Source organism: Trypanosoma equiperdum, assembly GCF_001457755.1.
Source record: "Trypanosoma equiperdum strain OVI genome assembly, contig: ctg_103, whole genome shotgun sequence".
In the NCBI taxonomy this organism is placed as follows: Eukaryota; Euglenozoa; class Kinetoplastea; order Trypanosomatida; family Trypanosomatidae; genus Trypanosoma; species Trypanosoma equiperdum.
This window is the reverse complement of record NW_027122994.1, coordinates 60,699-83,087: the sequence shown is the minus strand read 5'-3', so window position 1 is coordinate 83,087 and position 22,389 is coordinate 60,699. Positions and strand designations below refer to the sequence as shown.

At 47.4% G+C, this 22,389-nt stretch overlaps 8 protein-coding genes across 8 annotated transcripts; all 8 read right to left on the bottom strand.

Annotated features, from left to right (window-relative positions):
- Nucleotides 1-737: 737 nt before the first annotated feature.
- On the bottom strand, nucleotides 738-2,291 carry TEOVI_000008300 (btb/poz domain containing protein, putative; the record flags this gene model as incomplete). Its single annotated transcript, XM_067220030.1, has 1 exon — nucleotides 738-2,291. The coding sequence occupies one exon, from the start codon at nucleotides 2,289-2,291 to the stop codon at nucleotides 738-740; it is 1,554 nt and encodes a 517-aa protein (XP_067076131.1).
- A 576-nt stretch (nucleotides 2,292-2,867) lies between these two features.
- Nucleotides 2,868-6,602, bottom strand: TEOVI_000008200 (Transport protein Trs120 or TRAPPC9, TRAPP II complex subunit, putative; the record flags this gene model as incomplete). The annotated part of the gene is made up of 1 exon (XM_067220029.1): nucleotides 2,868-6,602. The coding sequence occupies one exon, from the start codon at nucleotides 6,600-6,602 to the stop codon at nucleotides 2,868-2,870; it is 3,735 nt and encodes a 1,244-aa protein (XP_067076130.1).
- Nucleotides 6,603-7,422: 820 nt separating this feature from the next.
- Nucleotides 7,423-8,670, bottom strand: TEOVI_000008100 (uncharacterized protein; the record flags this gene model as incomplete). The annotated part of the gene is made up of 1 exon (XM_067220028.1): nucleotides 7,423-8,670. One exon carries the CDS (start codon nucleotides 8,668-8,670, stop codon nucleotides 7,423-7,425), a length of 1,248 nt encoding a protein of 415 aa, XP_067076129.1.
- Nucleotides 8,671-9,348: 678 nt separating this feature from the next.
- On the bottom strand, nucleotides 9,349-10,266 carry TEOVI_000008000 (QA-SNARE protein putative; the record flags this gene model as incomplete). The annotated part of the gene is made up of 1 exon (XM_067220027.1): nucleotides 9,349-10,266. One exon carries the CDS (start codon nucleotides 10,264-10,266, stop codon nucleotides 9,349-9,351), a length of 918 nt encoding a protein of 305 aa, XP_067076128.1.
- Nucleotides 10,267-11,364: 1,098 nt separating this feature from the next.
- TEOVI_000007900 (Microtubule-associated protein Bicaudal-D, putative) lies at nucleotides 11,365-12,510 on the bottom strand (the record flags this gene model as incomplete). The annotated part of the gene is made up of 1 exon (XM_067220026.1): nucleotides 11,365-12,510. The coding sequence occupies one exon, from the start codon at nucleotides 12,508-12,510 to the stop codon at nucleotides 11,365-11,367; it is 1,146 nt and encodes a 381-aa protein (XP_067076127.1).
- Nucleotides 12,511-12,851: 341 nt separating this feature from the next.
- TEOVI_000007800 (50S ribosome-binding GTPase, putative) lies at nucleotides 12,852-14,756 on the bottom strand (the record flags this gene model as incomplete). Its single annotated transcript, XM_067220025.1, has 1 exon — nucleotides 12,852-14,756. The coding sequence occupies one exon, from the start codon at nucleotides 14,754-14,756 to the stop codon at nucleotides 12,852-12,854; it is 1,905 nt and encodes a 634-aa protein (XP_067076126.1).
- Nucleotides 14,757-15,413: 657 nt separating this feature from the next.
- On the bottom strand, nucleotides 15,414-19,259 carry TEOVI_000007700 (uncharacterized protein; the record flags this gene model as incomplete). Its single annotated transcript, XM_067220024.1, has 1 exon — nucleotides 15,414-19,259. The coding sequence occupies one exon, from the start codon at nucleotides 19,257-19,259 to the stop codon at nucleotides 15,414-15,416; it is 3,846 nt and encodes a 1,281-aa protein (XP_067076125.1).
- Nucleotides 19,260-20,051: 792 nt separating this feature from the next.
- TEOVI_000007600 (Alpha/beta hydrolase family, putative) lies at nucleotides 20,052-21,320 on the bottom strand (the record flags this gene model as incomplete). The annotated part of the gene is made up of 1 exon (XM_067220023.1): nucleotides 20,052-21,320. One exon carries the CDS (start codon nucleotides 21,318-21,320, stop codon nucleotides 20,052-20,054), a length of 1,269 nt encoding a protein of 422 aa, XP_067076124.1.
- Between the last annotated feature and the right edge of the window lie 1,069 nt (nucleotides 21,321-22,389).

Sequence of the window (22,389 nt, the reverse complement as noted above, 5' to 3'; positions counted from 1 at the left end):
TTTTTTTTTTTTTGCTGTGCTTTCTTTTTTTCCTTTCTCTTTGAAAAATTGTTTGCGAAGTGTAAGCTTTCCCTTCTACACCCAAAGCACAAATAAAACAATTAAAACGAAACCAAGAGAATGTGAAAAGAAGACGAAGTTGCCCAATACTGACACCAGAAGTTTTATAATAACATGAAATACAACGCACAAAAGTATAATGATGTGTTTTCATATATAAATAAATATTGAGAGGAGAAAAGATATATATATATATATATTTATATACCTGCATGCAAAGGATGAGATGATCTTTTTTTTAAAAAAAAAACTGCTTCAAACTTCTTTTCAATACCTCGCTTTTCTTTGTGCGCGAGCTATAAATGAAAATGTTGCAAAGCCTATTTCGAAAAATAACTGAATACGATCAATTATCCTCACTTTCTCCCTCATCCCTTTTTGTTCGTTCCGCCGCCGCCGTTTTCCCCCACTTTTATTCACTTTTCCTTCTGTCCGTATTATTTTCAAACCTGTCTGAGTGGTGACTGACGGGAGACTGGTTTTGAACACATTGGAAAAGGAGCAACACACTAAACAGCAGAGTGATTGAGCACCATACGCAACTCAACCGTCCCGTTTTGAAGGTTGACACATACACAGACACTAACAGCAAAAATAAACATAAAATCATTGTGACGCTGGTCGCAACTTACCCTTTTTCATTGCTTTTTTTTCCTTTGCCTGCTGACCGCAAGCGCTCATTCGCCTTCTTGCGGTGCGCTGCGGTGGTGAAACGCTTCCGTTTCATCAACGTCAACGGGAAAGATATCTTCCGCTGTGAAATCAAGTGTGAGCGGCCGCACGGTTCCGCCATTGCCGTCATCTAGAAACGGTAGTGAAGGATCAACTGCATTAGGATCACCGGAGTCTTGCACTGCCCCTTGCGGGGGTGGTAACTGACGTTGATGTTGCTGTTGTTGTAGCTGTGAGAAAAGCGTCATCGCCGTCGGGAGTTCTACAGCCCCTGCACCACTGTTCTGTGAAAGTTGCGTGAATCCGTCTCGTTCATCCGCCAAAGAAAGCGCATTATCCACAGAGTCAACATCACTTGAATATAACCTACGGCGGAAAAGTGGCAACTTCCTGGCCTCCTCCTCGGGAACAATACGAATCCGCGAGTTCATTTTCATAACCACAGCGAAGCGCAACTTACGCGCGTTGCCGAGAGGTATCGTTTTTACTGAACCTTTCAGCGTGTACTCGGCGACGCGTTTGTTCATATCTACCATGAGAGAGACAAAATCACCCTTATCCAGCGCCTCGAGTCTATCCTCTTTTCGGTGATGCGGGAAGTTGGAGTAGAACACACCCGTCATGTAGTAAACACAGCAGTGCAATGTTTTGTGAAACTCTTGATCCGACATAACACACATGTCGGATATCAGTCCGATTCCTACATACTCACTATTCAGTATTTCGAATGTTATACGATGGCATCCTGTAATGAGGAAATTTTCTCCAATTGTTGCGATGCTGTATACAACGCGAAACTTGTTCCGCTCCAGGTTCACACCGGGACCAGGATTGAACTTAATGCCCGTTTCCTTTGACTCATCACTTAGTTCCTTTATGAGACCGTGCAGCTGGAAATACTGTGCGTCGGTCTTCAACATGGAGAGCCGATCCTCACTCAGCATGCTAAGCATGCGGGATCCTCGAAGATAGTTAAGGATAAACCGGAATGTACCTGGGTCTCTGTCAATGAATAGCGCCCCAGTATCATCCAACAAGGGAGGTTGGAAGCTAGTCGGGTAAGGGCTGTCCTCACCACCAGCTGCGCCGTACCTAAACAACATATCGAAGTAGGTGTCACCTCCATCTTTTTTTAATAATAACTGCAGAGGCACAGTGAATATCTCACCACCAACGTTGAGGCGAACTACCTCTCGGGGGGATATATTGCATAAGGAAGGCAGTGTGGCCATTGCCGCAGTCGACGACTCCCGTTGCTGCACGAGGGAGCCGACATTCCGTACGATCAGCTGGCATCTGCTTACATGCTCCTTTAACTCGTTCCGCAAGCTCGCCGCTTCCATTACGGAACTCGACGAGTAGGCTGCCAAAGGTCCATGATTTGTGAGATTTTCTCTGTCCACATCTTCTTGTGAGAACGGCTCTGCAGAAGTGTCATCGGCGAGGTGAGTTGCAGTCGCTGGCAGGACCTTTTGGCGTTTGTGCAGTTGCCCCGAGGTTTTGCTGTCTTCGCGAGTTCGCTTTTGCCTTTCGCGCGCCCCAGCACTTCTCGGAGGCATAAAACTAACCTATATTAGCTTAGGACCCTGGCAGGTACAACACCAAGTTAAGGCCCTAAAAACACTAATTTTGCACTACTTATTTCCTTATCTTTCCTTCCGTTCCTACTATTGTCACTACTTCCCTTTTGCTTTTGTTAACTGCCTTTGTGGTTACTTTCCCTTTTGGCTACCGCTGCTGCTAAAATATACGTGGAGATGGCTAAAAGACAAAAAATAGGGGGCATAATGAGTGGATGTAAAGATTCTGCAAATGAACGAAAAGTAAAATTAAAAGGAAAACACACAAGCGTATAAATATGTATGAATACACCCGATTTGATAAAACAAACAAGCAGCACGACGCCAATATAAAGAGGGTAAATCGATCAGATACCAGGAATGATTGGCTACAATTGTCAGCTTGTTCTGAAAGAGGTGAGAAAACGATTGCCAACGCAAACGGAAATGAGCAGACGAGGTGAATACGTGCGAGGTGGCACTACTTTCTCTTCTGCTTTATTCTCCCTCTTCAGAAGGGGAAACTGCCGAGCACAATACCCGACGCGTTAGAGAAGTCGACCGACTCACATCCCCTCAGATGTGTTTCCACTGCAACCTTACAGTGTGTGTTGTCTCTCGCCCATCCGCGTCGGATAGCGTTACGGAAAGTGGGTGTTCTCCCATTTTAAAGGCAAAAACCTCTACTACCTCCTGATACAGCCGAGTTGCATCGTTGGTTTCCCCACCGCCTACAGTGTGCACCGCGTCAACGGCACCGCTCAATACGCTCATATCAAGCGCTTGTTGCTCCATTGCAAGACGAACCCGCAGCGGAACGACACGCTTCCACGGTGCGCTCACACAAACAAGTAGTTGCACAGGTTTCATTACAGGTAATATGATTGAAGCCAACTCACCTCCGGTAACGTTTACCAACTGTTGATTACGAAGTCCACCAAGATCGTTTGGGAGTGTTTTGATGGTGACGATGGCATCTTCCAGTGGTTCCATGCATACAGCTTCTGCTGAGGCAATTGAAAAGTCCACGTAAAGTGTGCCACCGCACTTGGGCTGTCCTCGAACCACCCATGGGAGTGGAATTTGCTTCGTTCCGCGTGGCACTTTGATTATCTCAATGGGTGGAACAAGGTACTCAGCTCCTGCAACAATCAGTGCATCCGGTATATTAGCAAAACTCAAGTGACTACACAGCAACTCAATCGTGTGAACCGTGTTCATATTCCGCACACACAGCTCTACATACCTCCTGTCACGTGAAAGGGAAACAGATGTTACCGCTAAACTTGGAGCCTCAAAGACACGAAGGTATGTTTCCTGAACGCGTCTCGGGATGACAGCAAAGACGGGAACGGCACTAGGAATGCCGGGGGGAGCGGTAGGCTGATTATATGGCAACTCCATACACGTGCGGAACACAATGTGCTGAAACGCCTTATTGTCACTTCCCAGGGGTGAAGTGATTGTGACGCGCCTAGTTGTGACGCCACCAACTTCAAGTGAGGATTCTGAACGTTGCTCAGTGGAGGGATCGCGTTCGATAGTGACGTATAGGGAGGAGGCACTTAAGCGCTCTTTGCACCCTTCGCACGTGTCTAATTGACAGGATTCGTCGTGAACCGTTATTTGAAATTTGTGCACCGGCACCCTACCAGTGTTGACCACGTGTAACGTAAATTCAACTGTTTGCCCGCAAAAAATCTCTACCTCATTCACCCCAAGGGCGCACGATACCATCGGTAGTTCCTGTAGCACAGGTATCACCTCTGGCTTCCTCACAGGCATCATAAAAGTTCCACACCACGGGATGTTGCTCAACCTAATCTCCACACCCTTCACAGAGAGAAACCCCGGTGTAGTTGGCAGCACTTGCAGGCACAACTGAAGCTTCGACATGGGCTGAAGCGTGACATTGGTTACCACATAAGTCGACGGCGCATCGGTGGTCAGACCGTGTTCCTCTTCCAAGTTCGCGGTGCCACCGTCACCGTTCAGCGACGAGACAGGGCAACAGCTAAGTGCGACGGATGAGAGTTCAACTTGTGTACGAAGAGGGTTTTTCAATACCACTGTCACCTCACCGACAGTACCAACAGACCACACCACCTGTCCCTGAGGAATAATCTTCCCGTTTAAAGTGAGTACAGTCATCTTAAGTCGTCCGGTGTCAATAAAGGTGAATTGCGCCCCGCTTAGTGAAATTTTTTTCGGTTCCAAATGTGGAGGTAACGGGAGTACCTCCATATCGTCCAGAAAAGGGGGTGTCGAGCAGTGAAGTGACTGGTAATGTGCACTCTTTTTCGCAATGAGTGTCATCAGCGACTCCTGCGTGTCGTCACTGAGAAACGGGTAGTAATCAAATAGCAGCATGGAGGCTACAGAACACTTGGCATCAGAGTCAAATCCCTCCTCCGTTATGGCGTCGAGTAGTTCTGTAAGTAATGGTACAGCTTGTGCCTCACAGGGACGTGTACCCAACCTCAACGACGCACATTCCTTCTTTGTGCTACTACTTTTTGCGTCACCGTTGGCAACGGCAGGGCTCAAAATATCTTGCCCCTGTCGACTGCAAGTCAAGACGGTAATGTCGTCACCTAAACCATTTTCGGGAAATGGAATGCCAGCTACTCGACACGCCATCAAAAGTAGCAAAATCGCGGATCCATTCGCCCCCTTCCGCCTCTGGGTGAGTGCTGCATCGGCGATATAATGTATTGCTTTCCGACAACAACCCGCACGAGCACAGATACGGGGTATTTGCGTACGAATTCGCTGTTGCAAAGTCCCATCACCGCTCTGGGCGGCCAGATCCTTTATTAAACTGAAGCACTCTAACATAGACTGTTTGTCGCCCTCCTCTGCCAGAAGTTCTGCTCGCTTTACGTGTATGTTCAACTCCCTTTCCCGCAAAAGAGTCCTTGGGCCTACAACAGTTCTTAGAAGCTGTAGTGCCTCGTTGAGGTAAAGATGTAGTTCATGGAAACTAAGGTGAATAATCTGCCGCAGGCACCCTAGAGCCCTCCTCCCGTATTTCTCCACTCTTTCGTTGGACATCGTTTCGTCAAGTGATCTGATCCGACGCCTAAGACTTTCGCACTGCGATGAAAGGGGGTCTTCTACTTCCTTCGTTAACCTTTTCCCCAAGACTGAAAGTGCAGTGTTACGCTTTAAAGCAGTAAGTGCCTTCCGCTGGGAGACTTGGAGGGTTGATGTCACTTTATCTATCTCATCCATAGTTTTTTTCATGTCATTCGACCACACTGAACCGTCAAATGCAAGCGATACAAATGTGGACTCAGCGCTTTCCCTCAACGCAAGCAGCGGTGCATTCTGCATGAATCGTAGTGTGGCAATCGCCTCCAATGTTGCCGCGCACCACAACGCATCTGCTCCTCCTAGAGCTTCGTCATACGACATGAGGGCAGCGTTGAACGAACCTAAAATAAGCAGCAAATCCCCTTTTCTTTTCATCAGCGATGTCCCCGAACCGTATGACGGCGCAGCATCAGCGGTGGCACTTCCCTTCCCACTCTTGCTACTACTCTTAAATCTCAAGACGCTGCTCAGGTCACTTGGTCCAGGTTTCGCCTCAACTATTGACGCGATCATCGACGACAGCTCAACGAGTCGTGCGTCTGCGCGCCGCACCATGGCAAATGCAACCTCTCTCAAGACGTGGTTAGCCACGTCATTAATGGATGCTCCTGTAGAGACTGGGATGAGAACTTCCCGTAGACCACCTGATTCTATGTCTGCTGGTGGGTCGAGCACCACGCAGCGGCAGGCACAATTTTTAAAGTATTTCTCGAAAACGTATCCCACCGCCTTGAGGGCCAAGTTTGGCTCATGTTCGTAACAGTTCAGCACCACGACAACAGCAGCCGTGCCCATATGAACTTCCACTTCCGCGGAGGCAGAGGCGGCAACGGAGTCGACATTGCTGGCCACCCGCACAAGGATCTCAAATAAATCGTCGTCAAAATTGTAATTCCTCCCAACTGGGAACGCCTCACGAAGTGTGTGGATGGGGAGGAAGGGCTGCCTCAGTACTGCATTGAGAACACCACGCTCCAAACCAGAGAGGCACTCTAGCACCTGCTCAACACTGTCCCCGCTCATGTTACCATGCATGTTGTCCTCACCATTACGTCCGATGGTTGTTGCATTGCCCTCTCCATGCTCCGAATACAACTGCTTACACAGAGACATGGGAAGCCACAACAGGGGCATGCGACGGTTAGCGCGGAGTTGAGTGCATGGCAGCACTGCCGCGTCAACAACTGGTGAACCGCTAACTACAGGATCCTTCATGTGTTTGGCTTGCAAAACGCGTAATAAAGAAACAAAAAGAAAGTTAGAGTGAAATGCCCAAAGGCTAGAAAAATGGGATATAACTAAGAGGGGGGGGGAACGCTAAACAACGTATAGGGTTGGAAAAAGAAGCGGCTCAATTCTGCTCATTATTGTCAATGCAATGTGCACCCAACGGGTGCCACCGCAAAGATTATTCGGTGTGCCTTACCTAAGTGGTAATGCACAATTTTGTTAGCGCATGGTCACGAGAGGAACGCATCACAATGTGTAAGTCAACCCATTTTCACCCCTTTCTCCCCCCAAACCAATATTTAAATATTCAGAAACGAGTCACAGCGCCCCACCGCTTCTAAATCTGTTGTGGGGAGGGGAGGAGGGAATTGCATACCCCGCAGTATTGCGAAGATTACCAATGAGGGGGGAACTACCCGAGAAGGGGGGGGGCATGTTATAACTTCCCTTTCGCTCACACCAGCCTCTTCACAGTACAACCTTTCCCCTTTATATCCTCCCTCCTCCCCCCTACGGGGGTGTTGATTGGGACCAAGGCATTATTGGGAACAGTAGACCCGCGAGACATGTTGTATAACACTGCATGCAGTTATACAAATGTGTACATTTTCATTGCCCTCACTATTCCCTCCCCTGAAACATCGGGAGAGCGAGAGAACATTTCCCCTTTCAAACGAAACAAAAAGGGTCGAAGTCACCTGGTTGCCAAATTACTAATACAGCACCCACTGCTTTACTGTGGGCATATCAAATTAGCTTTTGTTACAACATAGTTATTTGGCCCCCCCTTTAAATAAAATTTCAACTATTCGTCGTTAAACAAAAGAATGTGCCCGAACGAAATGACACCCACGTTCATTTTGGAGGCGGAGGCGCTAGATTTTGTTCGCAGCGTGTAGTACAATTGCCCTTTCATGATTGTAGGTCCGTCCGACGGATTTATAAAACTCAACTCAAAATGCGATGTAGGGTTGTGTTCGTGCTCATTGTGGTCCATGCAGTTTACATTTCCTTCAGCGGCGTGCTCTTTACTACTTACGCTGCCGTCGACGCAACCATTGTCTTTGATGTCGTCGCTATCGGTGCTGCTCCCGCTGCCTTTCACCCTCAACTCCTGGGACAATTTCCAGACATCGGCAGCATGAAGGTACCCAATGTCCTCCACAAGCTCAGCTGACCCAGCGTCCAACCTAAGAAAGTACGAGTTGACAACATCCACACCCAAAACTAAGGGGTCACTTGGAGATAAGTCAAAGCGAATCATGAAGTAACGATGCACACGTGCGAAGGGGTTGTTTTCTTCCGTTGATTTGCGGGTTAATGCCGCATCAAATGCGTTCACGGTGATTGTCAGTGTGAGGTCCTCATTCTGACACACTACGGTACGCGGTACGTAGCGCCTAGCAAATTCCTGCAATTTCTGGTTAGACGTTGCAGCAGCAGCAGCGGCTTCTGTGTTCTGGGAGAAGGAAGAAAGAAATTCCTTAACAAGTGGTAACGGTGCGACGTTTTGAAGAATGAACATCTCATAGCGCAGCCCAATTGCACCCGCAGATGCCACTCCGTACCCACAATCCCCCATTTCACTCCCATTATTACCTGTCTGTACACACTGAAGTTCTTTATTGTTGGGGCGGCCCTGTCGCACAATGATTTGGTCGTCTAGGAAGTCATCATCCGTCACTTCGGAAGCAACCACGCGTGCTTCTTTGAGAATTGCATCAGTCGACTCGCTAGCAATATTCTCCAATCTACACTTCAACCACCCCAACTCACGCATGTATACGAATTGCTGCGCCACCGACATGTCTTTCGAAGGCACAGACATGAAAGCCCTGCGGAGGTCCTCAAGACAAGTTCGGACAAGGAGCGGGGTGTCAATTCCCTGCAGGGGCTCCAGTTGCTTCAACTCGCTGTTCGGTTTGGTCGCATAATACACCGGTTTCACGAGCGGGTACGAAAGGATGAAACGTATATCTTGCAGGTGGTATGGATGTCGTTTTGCGGTATGAATCCCCTTCAAAATTGATCTATAAAGAGGAACGAAGTTCATATGAAAATAAAAAATAAATCTCGCGACAAGGTTTCCTTACTTTCCCGCTTCATACCACAAATTATGTTGTGTTGATAGGATACACTATCTCTTGTTGGTCACCCCACAAAAAATAATAATAATAATTAAAGGTAAGAAAGCAGCACCGGAAAAATAAAGGTTAATTTTAAGAGAATAGGGTCAAGAGGTGGTCAGAGATAGCAATTCTGGAAATAAAATCCACCGATTCACTTAGGAAAACTTTTCTTCATATCGCATTACCAGAAGGTATAACCATCCCCTCTCCCTCCACAGGGGCACGAATAGCAACAAGATAACACCAAGATGTTGACGGTGCTTTCGGTCGCGCAGTCTGATGCAACAGTAAGAGCCGTGAATAAATAAGGTGTACGTATACGTAGGTGTGTTTGTGGTGCTAAATTCTGGAAGTCTCCCGCCAGATGCACTGCTCATACTCCATCAAGGCACAATCATGAACCCAAAACGAAACTATAGAAGATTATGTGGCAGGGAAAAGGAAGCAAGGAACAAAAGTGAAGATATTATTCCCTTTCCTTTCTGTGCTTTTCGCCTTTATTCATGAGCAATAGACATAGATGTCTCAGCAACAGTTTGAGGGATCCGTTTGCATTTCCCAGGGTTAATGCCGCCGGGGGTTGTTGCGTAATGGATTCAGTTTTAAGACAGCATCTTTTGAAACAGAAGAATGAACAAAAGCACAAAGATAGTTACCACTAAAAACAAGAAACATGTTTTGAACAACCCGGCCTCCTGATATTCCGCTGCCTTTTCCAACTCCGCTCTACCACTCTGCACGCGTTCGTGAGTGATCGACATGTTGTAATCAATACGGTCGAGCACGGCACCTTGCTCAATAACGAGCGTTTTCATGTCAGAGAACATCTCGTGCATGGACTTTATTGATGTATATATGTGTTCAAATTCCTTCACACGCTCATCCGCCAATTGTTGATTGAGAAGCATCGCCTCTACCTGCTCCTGAGACATGCCCTTTTGGAGGCAACGGTTCATTACAGCATCGGTTTCAAGCTCCTGCTCGATGACTCGCTGTCGTTCACTGTTTCCCCATCGCTTCGCGACCGATTGCTGCTTTTTTAGATCCATAACGTATCGCCGCTCGCTCTCACGGTATAATTTACCAATGTTGCTGAGTTCGTTAACAAGACACATCTTCACATTACGAAGTATACTCAACTCCGCATCAGTTCCCTCGTCAGGGAGCTCACGCATGTAGGCCACTTCGAGTTCATTAACTACTTTCTCACTCTGCTTGAAGAGATTATCAATAGAAACTCGCAGACGCTCAATATCCATTTCCTCACGTCCCTCGTCTCGCGACGAGCTAAACTCAATCTTTAGATTGTTTCGCCACAGCTTTTCCAGCGACTCCATATGCTTCCGAATCTTTCTCTGCAGCTCGCGAACCTCATCCATCTTCTGCATCCACAGAGGTGCAACGAAGGTGCTAAAGGTTGAAGCACCTCTGTCCTCTTGTAAGAGACCTTGCGAGTCAGTTTGGCGAGTTTTGGCGCTGCGGTATTGAAGAAACTCTGTCGTACGGTCACGGGTCGCCATTTGAGAGGGCTCTACTTTTCTTTCTTTCTCTTATTCTTGTCTTCCCTTTCTGTATATGTGCTAATACAAGGAGTTCACAACGTGTTTCAGAGGTGGAGCTCGGTGGTGGATAAAGAAAAGAGACGTTTAAAACAGCGACCCACCGGCTGCCAATATCAACAATAATAGACCACACTAAATGGTTTCACAGAGCAGGTGACGTGGGGATATTTCATGCATAACATCCCTGAATAAAAGGAATGGGCTCCTCGTCCGAGTTCAGTAGTGGCACCCTGGAGAATGATGAGCAAGCGGCATAAATATGGCCACCTTCTTACAGAAATCCTTCCATCGAATACAAAGACAACTGGAAGAAGTGAACAAATGGTGTAATGACAGACGTCTCAGCAACGAAATTAAAAATATCAACAAGTCCGCTTTGGAAGAGGGAGGAAGGAAAAAAAATTCCTCTCCTTTCCCATAACGGAACAGGAGATATGAAGTAGTGAAGGCAAAGTCCCCATCCGCTCTTCCCCATTTGACTACCTAAACAGCATGGGATATAGTTCACACCTTCACTTATTGTTATTCCCCAGTGCTGCACAGCAACATGGAAGGAGATACACTCCGCTAAAATTATTACTTAGCAAAGGTATATACATCACGAAATCAGTTCGTGAGGTCCCGTTGAGAAAGTACGATATTTCTATGGATAAGTGTGTGAGTATGGTGGTAGTAGCTAGACTGCCCGTTTGGTGCACATATCAGTTGTTAAGCATCCCCATTGCACTTCTTTTCTCGCCTACTGTCTTTGCTCCATATGTTTGCACATGGAAAAGTGTGCGGACAAAGGGGGAGGGAAGAGGGAGAACATAAAATGGCAGTCAAGTTGGACGACGAAGCACTAAGTGGATTAAAAATTACGCATTTTCATACATTGCTCACAATTTGGATAAAACGAAGTAGGTAATTATTGTCACCGATAGCCATATATATAATAATAATACTTTGCATAACACAACTGCACCTTCCGTAGGGTCTTTCCTCACCCTTCCCAGCTCGAATCCCATCGGCATAACAATCCCTTTTTGCCCACTCCGACAACTCTCCTAACACGCGTTATTCACTCCGCAACACGAGAGGCAATTTGTGCTGTACGTTGTCTAGACCCCTCCCCAGTGAGTGCAGTGCCTGCAAGGCGAGCCTCAATTCCATACTTCTTCGGGCCGCCTCCTCATCGGCTTTGCGCAACCTACTCTCTAATTCCATCTTTTCCTCTGAAAGCTCATGAAGCTCCTTATGTAGGAGTCGGTGACGCTTTTCCAGGTCGTTATACTCTTCCTGGCTCACACACTTAGTTGCTTGCGTTGAAGCCATCGCCTTTTGGTCACATTTGTGCTTCAGTCGGCGACATTCCATACGCCAGTGCTCCAACTCTACGCAAGCATGGTGGTAACGTTGTTTAAGCAAAACATTTTCGTCTATTGTCAGCTGCAAAAGTCGCTCACGCTCCTGAGAGTCTCTCAGGGCGGTTGTTTGCTGTTCCTGTTGCCTTGCCTTTCCTTCATAACCGACGTTTTTCAATTGCTTGTGTAGTTGGCTAATCTCACTCATCAAATGTTCCACGTCTTTCTCATGTTGGTTCCGTTCAAGTTGTAGAAGCTGACGTGCCTCTCGTAGCTGATTCCCTTGCGACTGGAAGTCAGCGTCACGTGTGGAAGTCATAGCTTCCTTTGACACTGTGTATGGTGGTCCTAAAAGGGTCTCTACGCCCTTCCCCAAACGTGCCTTTACATTTTCTGAGAGAATTTGAACTGCGGCTGCCGTTTTCACATCCCGTGGCGTTTCAAAGGGGGATCCATGCGCATCCCCACCACGCGCCGCCCTCCCTCCCGTTGGGTCCACCCTGTTGGTGGAGATTACACCGAGTGCTGCTCGCGCAGCTGGCTCATCCGTGAACAGACTATAGCTCTCAGCCTCGGCTTGGGACACCTTGAGAAGTTCCCCAACAAAACGGTCGTGCCCTATGGGACCGAAGACCCGGTTGTGCAGCGAAAACCAGCGGCTCTTTGGGGAATAAAGCGAAGGATCACGGAAATATATGGATAAGTAACAAAAGGCCCGTGACGGCGACGGATCTGTGGCTACCACGTAGTACCGCCGAGCCCGCGAGAGTTCGGGTTCATCAGGTGAGTTCACATCAATTGTAAATTCGAAGAGGTAGCCACGATTTTCTATGGTTTCTATATGACGGACCAACTTCATTTAAACACTAAGCTACCTGCATTAGTTTTTGTACATGTACACAAGAACAATCGAGAGGGATCAAAGTATGGAGAATCTGAGAATGGTTACATCTGTGCAACCCACAGGTGCGTGTACACCAAACCAAAGTAGTAACAGTTCATAAACCCGGCTCGACTGAAGCGGGACTTAAACCTTGCATCCCTACGTGCCGCAACTTCAGCAGCAACCCTCACACTTTTTTTGCGTTCGCTCGCATGGGTGACGTTAATGACAGAAAGTATATACCACTCATGTAGATCTCCTCCACTGCGTCATTCAGAAACATATTTGTGAAGAAACAGGCCTCCGTGAACATGTCGTTACTTTCCTGCGCCTAAGGGTTGTGGAGGCGCTGCGGTTACTTGATCAACACATTCGCTACCGTGAATAAGCACTGACGGCATACCGGTGGTTAGACCCTTCACCTGCTTTCCCGGTGGTCGTAGCATCGCGATGGATGAACCATACCTCTTACGCTCCAACTTCTGAAGCTCCTTCGTAAGATCAGGTTGTGTGGGTGCAGGGTTGTCGTTAAGTGCGCGTATCTCACCGTTAGTAACGTACTGTGCCATGCGCACCCCGAGTTGACGCCCACCAGTTGATTCATAGTATGCCTCACGACTTCCGAGAAATGTCCACGGTAGTGGATGCATTTTCACGTCGACAATATCAGGGAAATACGGAATGGTATAAGGTTTAAGGAGGAAGGCCAGTGGCCGATCTGCCTCGTAGCGACCCTTTTCCACACCCTTGCGGGTACCAACGTTTGGTCGACGGAAGTACATGTCGGCGCGTGGGCACACAAAATGCGCCTGAGTAAGATAAGGGTTGTGTGGGTCCTCCGGACATCGCATGATATTGGCCTTCGGATGTTTTGTTGGCACAACATTTTCTGGCCACAAGAGTGGATTGCGCCACGGACTTGTTTGTCTAACGTATTTCATCAACCCTTCGTTGGTTACCTTTTTCTTGAGAGAGGTAAACGCTTCTGCCTGATCTAGCGCAAGGGAGATATCAGCGGGAGTAACAGAGCTACCCACCTCAACCGCTACTGCCTTTGAAGTGCATTTGCCTCTTGAACAACCACTGGTGTTTGTGTCACGCTCGCTTAAACCATGTGCGGATTCACCCTCATGCTTCTGCTCCATACTTCCCGGTGTAACTGGCTCTATTGCCCGTTCTTTTTCCACTTCTTCGCTCCAGTTCCTTAATTCATCCTGCAGTTGTGTGGGTGCCAACGGCAAATGTCGTACGGTCCCAATTTCGCGCTGTGTTAGGAGCCGCTCCGACAGTCGCTTCGCTTCAGTTATTGTTAGGCGTTCCGTGGGAAGTGCGTGAAGGCAGTTCATCACCATGTCAAAGCGAAGTGCATCAACACCTCCCATATGATAGGCACTTGTAACAAGTACTGGATGCGTTATGTCATGGAATAACAGCTCTTTTCGTATATCCTCCAACCTAAACACATTTCGCGACTTTGTAGTGTCTAACTGGTCACCTTTTGTTACGACAATCGTGAAATTTGGTACTTCCTTGGAAAGGAAACGCAGCAGATCGAGGTCTTGAATATAAACTCCGTGCCTGTAGTGCACATCCATGCAATAATACAACATCTTGAGGTTCGGTCGGCACCGCACAAAGTTCCGTAGTAGAACAGCATGTTGAAGGAGCGTGGACCATGGCACCGAAGTGCCGCCGAATCCCGGAAGATCCACAATATTGAAGACACCTCCACCCACATTAAAAAAGTTCATCGCATCACGACGCAACTTCACGTTCGAGCGTCCTACTTCTCTAGACGAGCGAAACAGAGACCTCAACAGTGAACTTTTTCCACACTGCCCCCGTCCTGCGAGTGCAACCTCTGGCATTGCGGGGTTACCATCTGGTACAAAAGAGATGTTTGTGGCACAGCAGACGTGTTTATGTCCCCTGCTAAATATTTCATCCGCAAGCTGAGCCATAATGACGTCGCGCCCGTTCAAATTCGAGGAGCGTACCGTAGCCAAATGTGATTGCTCTTGTGCAGCGATCATTTTCACCCTTGCACGGTGCCGCTTCTTCATGCGATCCATAAACATTTGACGTTGTAACTTGCTTGGACGACGAACATTCTTGGTTGTTACCTGCTGCGTGGCGCATGATTCAGTGAGCGGTGAGGCGGCGGTCATTGCGGTTGGGCCGGCTGCCGTCCCGCGTTGGAAAAGGCGAACACTCCACCACATGAACAGCACACAAAGTAGCTTGCACCCCGTGGGGGCGGCAAAAAGGGGATGGAAGCCTTGCGCAGAGAAGTGTTAAAAAAGGGGGGGGAAATGAAGGGCCGTTAATAGAAACATGGAGGGGTACCGACACACTCGCTTGATGGTAACAGCACAGAATTTGCAAAGGAGATAGACAACAAACTGCCGACCTTTGAATGGAACAAAAGAAGACGACAGAGGAAATGTCCTATCTTCTTACATTTGATGTGCACCAGAACGCCATCGTGCCCACCTCCTGCCACCACAAGTATACAAATTTAATGTATTTTCTTCCTTTGATGGCCAGCAGCATGCAAACTGTTTTTTTTTATTTGATTAAAAATAATAATAATAATAACACACACATACATAAAAATCAAATCTAATGTAGACACATCCAGTACGAAAAGCGGAAAAACAAACGCGAGACGATGGTGGAGGTGATGTGATAGCGGAACAACAAATGAACCACACATCAGGCTACACCAGAGCACAAAAGGTGTCCCAGGAACACAACAAGAAACACCTTAATGTTTATCATCTTGACATTATCCTTTACCTCTCAGTGCCGCTCCCTACGTACCTCAGTTCTACAGCCACCCTATTGGAAGGCTGAGATAATAAAGGGGCTATGAACACCTACAACACAGTCGCGCCTCTAAAAATGAAACTTGGATTGTCCCATCGCCGCAGCCCATTGCTGTACCGCAAATGAAACGGATCTGGCGATCGGTGAGGCACATCCTTCCAAGGGTCGATGTAGTCAATCCAATGCACAACATTGGAAGCGTTAACATACGTGTGAAACTTTGGCAAAATCTCATCAATTTTCATGCCGTTTGATTGACTTCTAATCGCTGATGCGAGAAACGCTTCGAAGATTACCAACCAGCAAAACAACTCTATCCGCTGCACAACTGCAAGTATGGATTCACCGAGCAAACGCTGGTTTTTTTCCCTTTCTGCTTGCTCCATAAGCATGGGAATTTGATCAAGAAACAAGAGTCCTCCTGGAGACATCCGCTTCATTACTTTCTGCACCATAATGGCGCACCCTTCAACAGAAACAACAGTGTTGTCAACGCTCTTACTCAGTTCATCATAGAAGGGTTGTAAGAGGGAAAGGCACGCCGCCGTTTCGCTTGAAAGGAGCTCATGTGGCGCTAATGTAGGGACCACTGATTCTTCTTGAAGTGGCGTATCTGGGGCCAGGGTTCTCTCTAAATCTTCCTCTTCCTTCGCCGCCATCTTCAACAGACATACGGCGTTGAACAACATGATCTGATACGGTTCATCCACTGCAACAACGATCTTGTAACCGTCACGCATCTGGTGAAGACACTTGATCATAAAATCAGAGAAGGATGGACCTCGCGACCGAATACAAACTGGCGTGAGCCAAGGTCTTTCGTGTAAAAACCGTCCTTCGTGCATAATTCGCTGACCCACATGTGTCGCCATGGCACTAACGGTCGCGACGTTGTGTACATTGGCGCCTTCCCCAAAAGCGGAACTCTTTTTGGCGGTTGTTCGAGACGGTTGCCCAACCGAAGGTTTTCTTTGCGATGCGACCGAAAAGTCGTCCCATTCCAGTGTTACGGAGTTCTGATGATTAAACGCCGTCTCACTTCCATGGGAGACGGCATGGTCACTCGGAAAGTAGCACGCGGAGTCGATACCTGTGGAAGAGGTGTTGCGATCTTCTCTACACTGGTAGCCGTGTTCGCTGCAATGCACACTGGGCATTGGCGGTGCGATAATAAGTGGTTGTAGACCATGTACAGGGGCAGGAATACTGTACTGACAGAGAGGACCTACCGTACAATACTGAGGGTATGTCTCCGTCTGATCGTCAAGAAAATTTTGCTGCAACTCGTGTACGAGGTGAGAGTCCTCGCTCTCTAGCGAAACACCAAAGGTAGAGACAGAGCTTTCACCATCGGTATCGGTAGCTGCATCTACTGCACCACTCGCACCAGGTGTCGTCTTACCTTCTTCAACCCGATGATCGCTAGTTGGTTCCGGGGACACTGTTTCGCCACCCGCACAACTTAGGGTAAATCGACGGCAGCGCGCCGGGGATATTGGATCACAGTTCGAACATTCCTTTGATGATGTTGAGTTACATGGAGCTTTTCGTGCTACTTCTATGCACGGCACTAGTTCGTCAAAGGATGGACGACCTTCAACTTCCTGCAACTCATGACGAGGGACCAAAGAGACTGGTTGACCGTTGATATACACTGCCGGATTATCATAAAGGGTCCACCAAGCCACTTTCGCTTCACGGTTGCTTGAGGTTAGTCTTTTCAAAGTTGCTTCCCACCATCTTTGAGAGAGAAGGACCGGTGCTGCGTATACTCCGGAAATGTAATGTTCGTTGTCCACACCGGAATCTAAAGGCGGGAGGGGTGGTAGTGTTTGCAAGAATTCTTCCTGTTCCTCATCTCTTTCTTCCTCGGTTAGGCTCTCCTTACACTCCTTCACGGCACCCTTCTCCGAACTAGGACCATGGTAGATCCCACCCCTACCGTATGCCCGTACAATGAGTACGCGCTCCTTCTCCAAAGTCTCCTTCGTGCATATTACCGGAACAGGGTATGGTGGTTTCATCGCCTTTCGGAGGGCGATACGCGAAAAAATGTGCGGCGCTGAGAACCAGCTAAATATTTCCGAGTGCCAGCGGTTAACATATTCTTCAAAATTCCTTACGGTTAAAGGTATCCTCCCCCTGCGATACAATTCCAAGTATGCAATATGTAGGAGATTTAGCACCAGCGACTTGTAACAATCATATGCACGTCGTTGAAGCGTTGAAAGACCGGCGCAATCTTGTTGGATATTAGCAGCGTACTTCACGGTGTTGCACCTACCAGCATATTCGCACTCCATAAGGCGACGTAGCAAGTTAAAGTGAGGTGGCGGTTTCGTTTGACGATTCACTGGCACAACAATATGCTCCTCCTCCCACGTTTCCTCTTCGCTGTCAACATCTTCAGTGCCGTCTTCTTTACGTACCTTGATCGCACGTGATGTAGGTTTCAAAATTTTTACGATGCGTGGCATGGGCGGGCATGATATCACATAATTGCCAAACAACTCACCGTGTGCCGCACTGACCTTTTCAACGCACTGTCGCAAGAGAGGTGGTGTTGACAGGGGAAGATCCTCCACCCACTGTGCCTCACTAGATGTTTGGGCACGGGTCCGTAACTTGTCACTCAATGCCGATCCAAGCCGTTTCCTCCATCGGTGCCCGCGATACAGCGCCTGAATACGCACCACAGCATTCGACTGAAGGTGTTGAACAACACGAAGAAACGCCGCGTCCTCGCTCTCACGCCTCTGCACCCTTAGAAGTTGCTCCACTGGCAATGTTTTCGGTTTTGGTGGATTCCCCTTGGGGTTACGCCCGGATGCTTTCTTTGGAGCACGCTGGCTTACTGTGACCGATTCTCCCCGCGTTTTGTCCCGTGAATCACGTCTCTGAAGCACTCCCCTCCAATATTCCGTGACGTAGTGAAAGTCTAACTTTTGTATGCGGGTTTTATTTGCAAGAAGAGTTTCCGCCACCTTAAGGCGCTGCACTTCTTCGTACAACGGCAAAACAGTTGCGATAACCCTTGTGAAGGTCATGGGAGCCGTAGATGGGTTATATGAAACCAGAAGAACGCCCGGAACAGATGTAACCGAGTGAGGAAATAGGTGGTCGTGCTTGCGAGAGTGTAGAGCAGCGTCCACGACATGAAACATCTCGAAGAAGTTACGCTGCAGCCTGGGAAGCTCAATAAATGAACACCGCTGCATTGATGCAGCAAGTGAACCGATAGTTTCCTTTATTGTTTTAGTGCCTAACCTCAGTGCCTCTCCAATATGAGCTATTATTTTATCAGTGCCAACGGCGCTATCAAGAACTGTGTCAGGATTACCGTCACGACGCCGTGCCATTAATTGCTCCGTCAAATTAGCGAAGTATGGTATACCTCCCACAAAAAACAAATCGACAGATGGATTCGGCTGTTCGATGAAAACAATCAATTTCGCATCGGGGTCGATTGTTTCGCTAAGGCAACGAACCGCCGCGTCTACCTCAAAACTGTTCGGTGCTATAAGTCGCAGGAGTGGAAGGCCACCGACACATAGCGAGTCCGCTCCATTCTTCCGTGTGCATGCCTTTGAGAGAACACAGTTCGTACCGTCTCCCACAGAAATCTCGTGACGTTCTATTTCATGGGTTGAACTACTTTTCAGCAAATTGTCTACCAGGAGCCGCATAGGTTCACGTGGTCGCAATCGTAATATTTCCTCAAGTGAGGTTGTCACCACATCCTTAAAGGCCTGTTCCGCATCGCGTATGACACTTCTTTCAGCGGAGCAAACACCAGAAACGACAGTTACATTAGACCCGGAACCCTCCGCGGGTGACGCGTGGTCTCGCTGTCGCGACTCATCCCGTTTGGTCTCCTCTGGTGTGAAGAGTTTCATTGCAGCTATCTCCCCTTCCTATGAAATAAACGCTACTCAGCCGTTTATTCCTCGTGATATTTACAGGTCTCGTGTTCACCAATGCAGGTGTAGCTGTCACTATTCTCGCTATGTTAATGGCGGCTCCCTTTTGTTCTATTCCCTTTCTTATTGTTTTCCCTCACTCTTTGGGTAGCAACACTCACGTTAAAACGCGTGTTCTAGGTGAAAGGAGTATTGGGGTAAAAGAATGCAGTTAAAAAAATAAATAAGTAAACTGATCGGCAGCCTAACAAGGCAGAAGTCTATTGCGAGAAAAGGTCAACAACATGACGTAGGTAGCAAATATAGTAGAAAGTTGATCAAATTAAAACGTATGCGTGCGTATAAAACCATGTGCACACAGCTTTGTTACGCTCTTGAACGTGCCTGTGGCGCTGTTTCATTGCAATTTCACTATTACTACCCACCACAACAATAGCAACCGGTGATGAATTGGGATAAGAACAGGTTACCACAAACGCATATATTAAAAAAAAATCACAGAGTTCACATGTTTTTACATCACGCCGTCAAAAACTCCTCGAGTCTCTTGAATTGGGATGAAACAAGGGTAGGCGAGAAGGGAGAAGAAGGAAGGATGCTCATGCGAATTTCTTCACAATAAAAAGTAGATGGTGAAGAACAAAAAAAGGGGGAAGGGTGCGATGCGCACGAGGTCTCACAAAGCAACAACAACGCCAGATGTACGAAGTGCATGTGTGTGTGTGTGTCGATTTTTTCCTTTTTGTATTTTGTTAAAGTATTTCGCGATTATTCATAAAGTTGAATGATACGCCTTTGTATCTGCGTCACCTCAGGAAAATAATCCAGTGGAGTGTTGTGAGGAGAGGGGACGAACGTGCTCTGGAGCTCCAAAAACGAACTTTTATTTAAACCCGACTTCTTTACCGCAGTGGGACGTGCGATTGAGGAAATATTGAACCGAATTATTTCATCCGAGCGGTGGAATATAACCAACACATTACGACCCTTCAAACTGCGGCAGCTCTTAACAACATTAAGGTCACCTGTTGTTACCTTAATAGCACCCCTTGTCACAGTGGCAGGAAACGGTGAGAAGGACACGGCAGCATCGCTAAGGCGCGAGAATGTCCTATCCAACAACACTGGGAAGGGGAAATCGCTATAGCGCCCTGCTAGTGCAGCTGCAACCCCGCCACCAATACTGTGTCCCCACAAAATAAGATTTTTGGGGTTAATATTGTAACGTCGAACCGCTTCCCACACAACAGCCTCGGCATCGTCCACCAAGTCGTTAGCCCAACATACATATCCACTGCTTCTTCCTACGCCGCGCGGGTTGTGAAACAACCAATTAGCATGCACAAGGTGATTAGAAAAAGCCATATCCTCCGTGCTGTTTTCCATTATTTCCGCATTCCCGCCAAAGTATGCAACCCAGTGCTCTGTTGGGTCCTCCGGCATCACCGCTACGGCATCCAACTGAACACCACCCGTAGATTGGACGGTAAACCTCTCCACCCGCTGATCTGTTGCACGTTCAATAACCTGATCAAAGCGCGCATCGCGTTTGGCCTGATTCCAGTTGCTGCCGGATATGAGAGTTGCAGGAAATACGGCAAAGAGAATCAGACCACAAGAAATGGACCATGTCTGCACCAGACTCACTCCAATCGCACGTTCAAGAGGCATCGTCGGTAACCGCCAAGTGGCGAGAAGTGCTGCAAGCGAAGCAAAGGAGGGAAATATTAGGGCACGATTCGCAACACGGTTGGAGAACCCACAAGACCATAGTGAGGCTCCGGATGCCAGCAGATGCGTAATCAGCACGAGCGTCATCATCATTTTGAAGGCTCTCCGGACACAAAAACACGTGAACCCCCACATGATGGTTGGAGCGAAATCTTTCACCGCTGATGGAAGAAATCTTGGGGTGCACACGCTAAGAGCAAAGGATGTTCCAACGAATAAAATCGTTGTGCCAACGCGGTGAAGGAAGTTCTTCGACCTCATTGGTTGTTCTGGTTGAGAATCCTTCTCCATTTCAACGACGGACATTCACGTTGTTATTTCACTATTTTCTTCTAATCGTTCTCTACCACTTCCCGAAGCTTTGCAGCTCCTTCTTTTGTTTTTCTTAACTTTAACAGAAAACGACAAATTTGGCGGCCGTATAATATATGTATATACCAAAAAAGTTACTCTTTTCTGTAATTTTCGGCTAAACACTGAATCTCCTTCCCCAAATTCCTTTTCCGAGGCAGAAAATCTTTTTATACACTACGACACTTAAAGTTCCCGGAAAACAGTAATAACACACAAGGGTAATTCAGTGAGGTTTGACGAGTCTTGTTTTCCCCCCCCCCTCAGTCAGACGCGCTCGTATGGCCCTCGTGCTTACAACACAACCAATATATTTTAAAATATATGCAAAGTTTTGCCCGGAGATCGTACGAAAGAAAGCCCGTTTTGGTGATAAGTTCCACCGCCAACAAATACAAATGCTGTGAATAACCAAGGGATCAGTGGTTAAGCTAACTGCTGTGTACTTCGAAGAATACTAAGGAAAAGATGGGAAGAATAATGAAGAGGAAAATTAACACAACCCACACGAAACTGGTGCAGAGACTCAATTCACAACAAAGCCATCAGAAAAGATATATTGTCACATCAAACGCAGTACATGTAACACATGCAAACACACAGGTAAAAACACACAATATGCGGTATACACTTTCAGCTACATATGAATACGCATTCTTGCATATTCATACACTCATTCGTGAGGAATACATACATATACACACACATATATATATAAGTAAATCCTAATATAAACCCCGTATTGTAGCGTACAGTAGCAACCAAATGAATAGGTATCAACAAATAAGTGATTGTTTCTATTCGACGCAGCGCCAGCCTCATCTCAGTGTGCGTCCCAACCTAATCGTTGCCATTTGGATTTTGTTTCACATACCAAATATAAATAGTGATGACAGTATAAATTTTGATATTAGAAAGGGACTGAATAACGCTACGAAAGGGGGAGTTAACGGACACCCATGGTACTGAATGGTCCAGCAGAAAGGAGAAAGAAGCCAGCGTCAATAAACAATAAGGCCCAAAT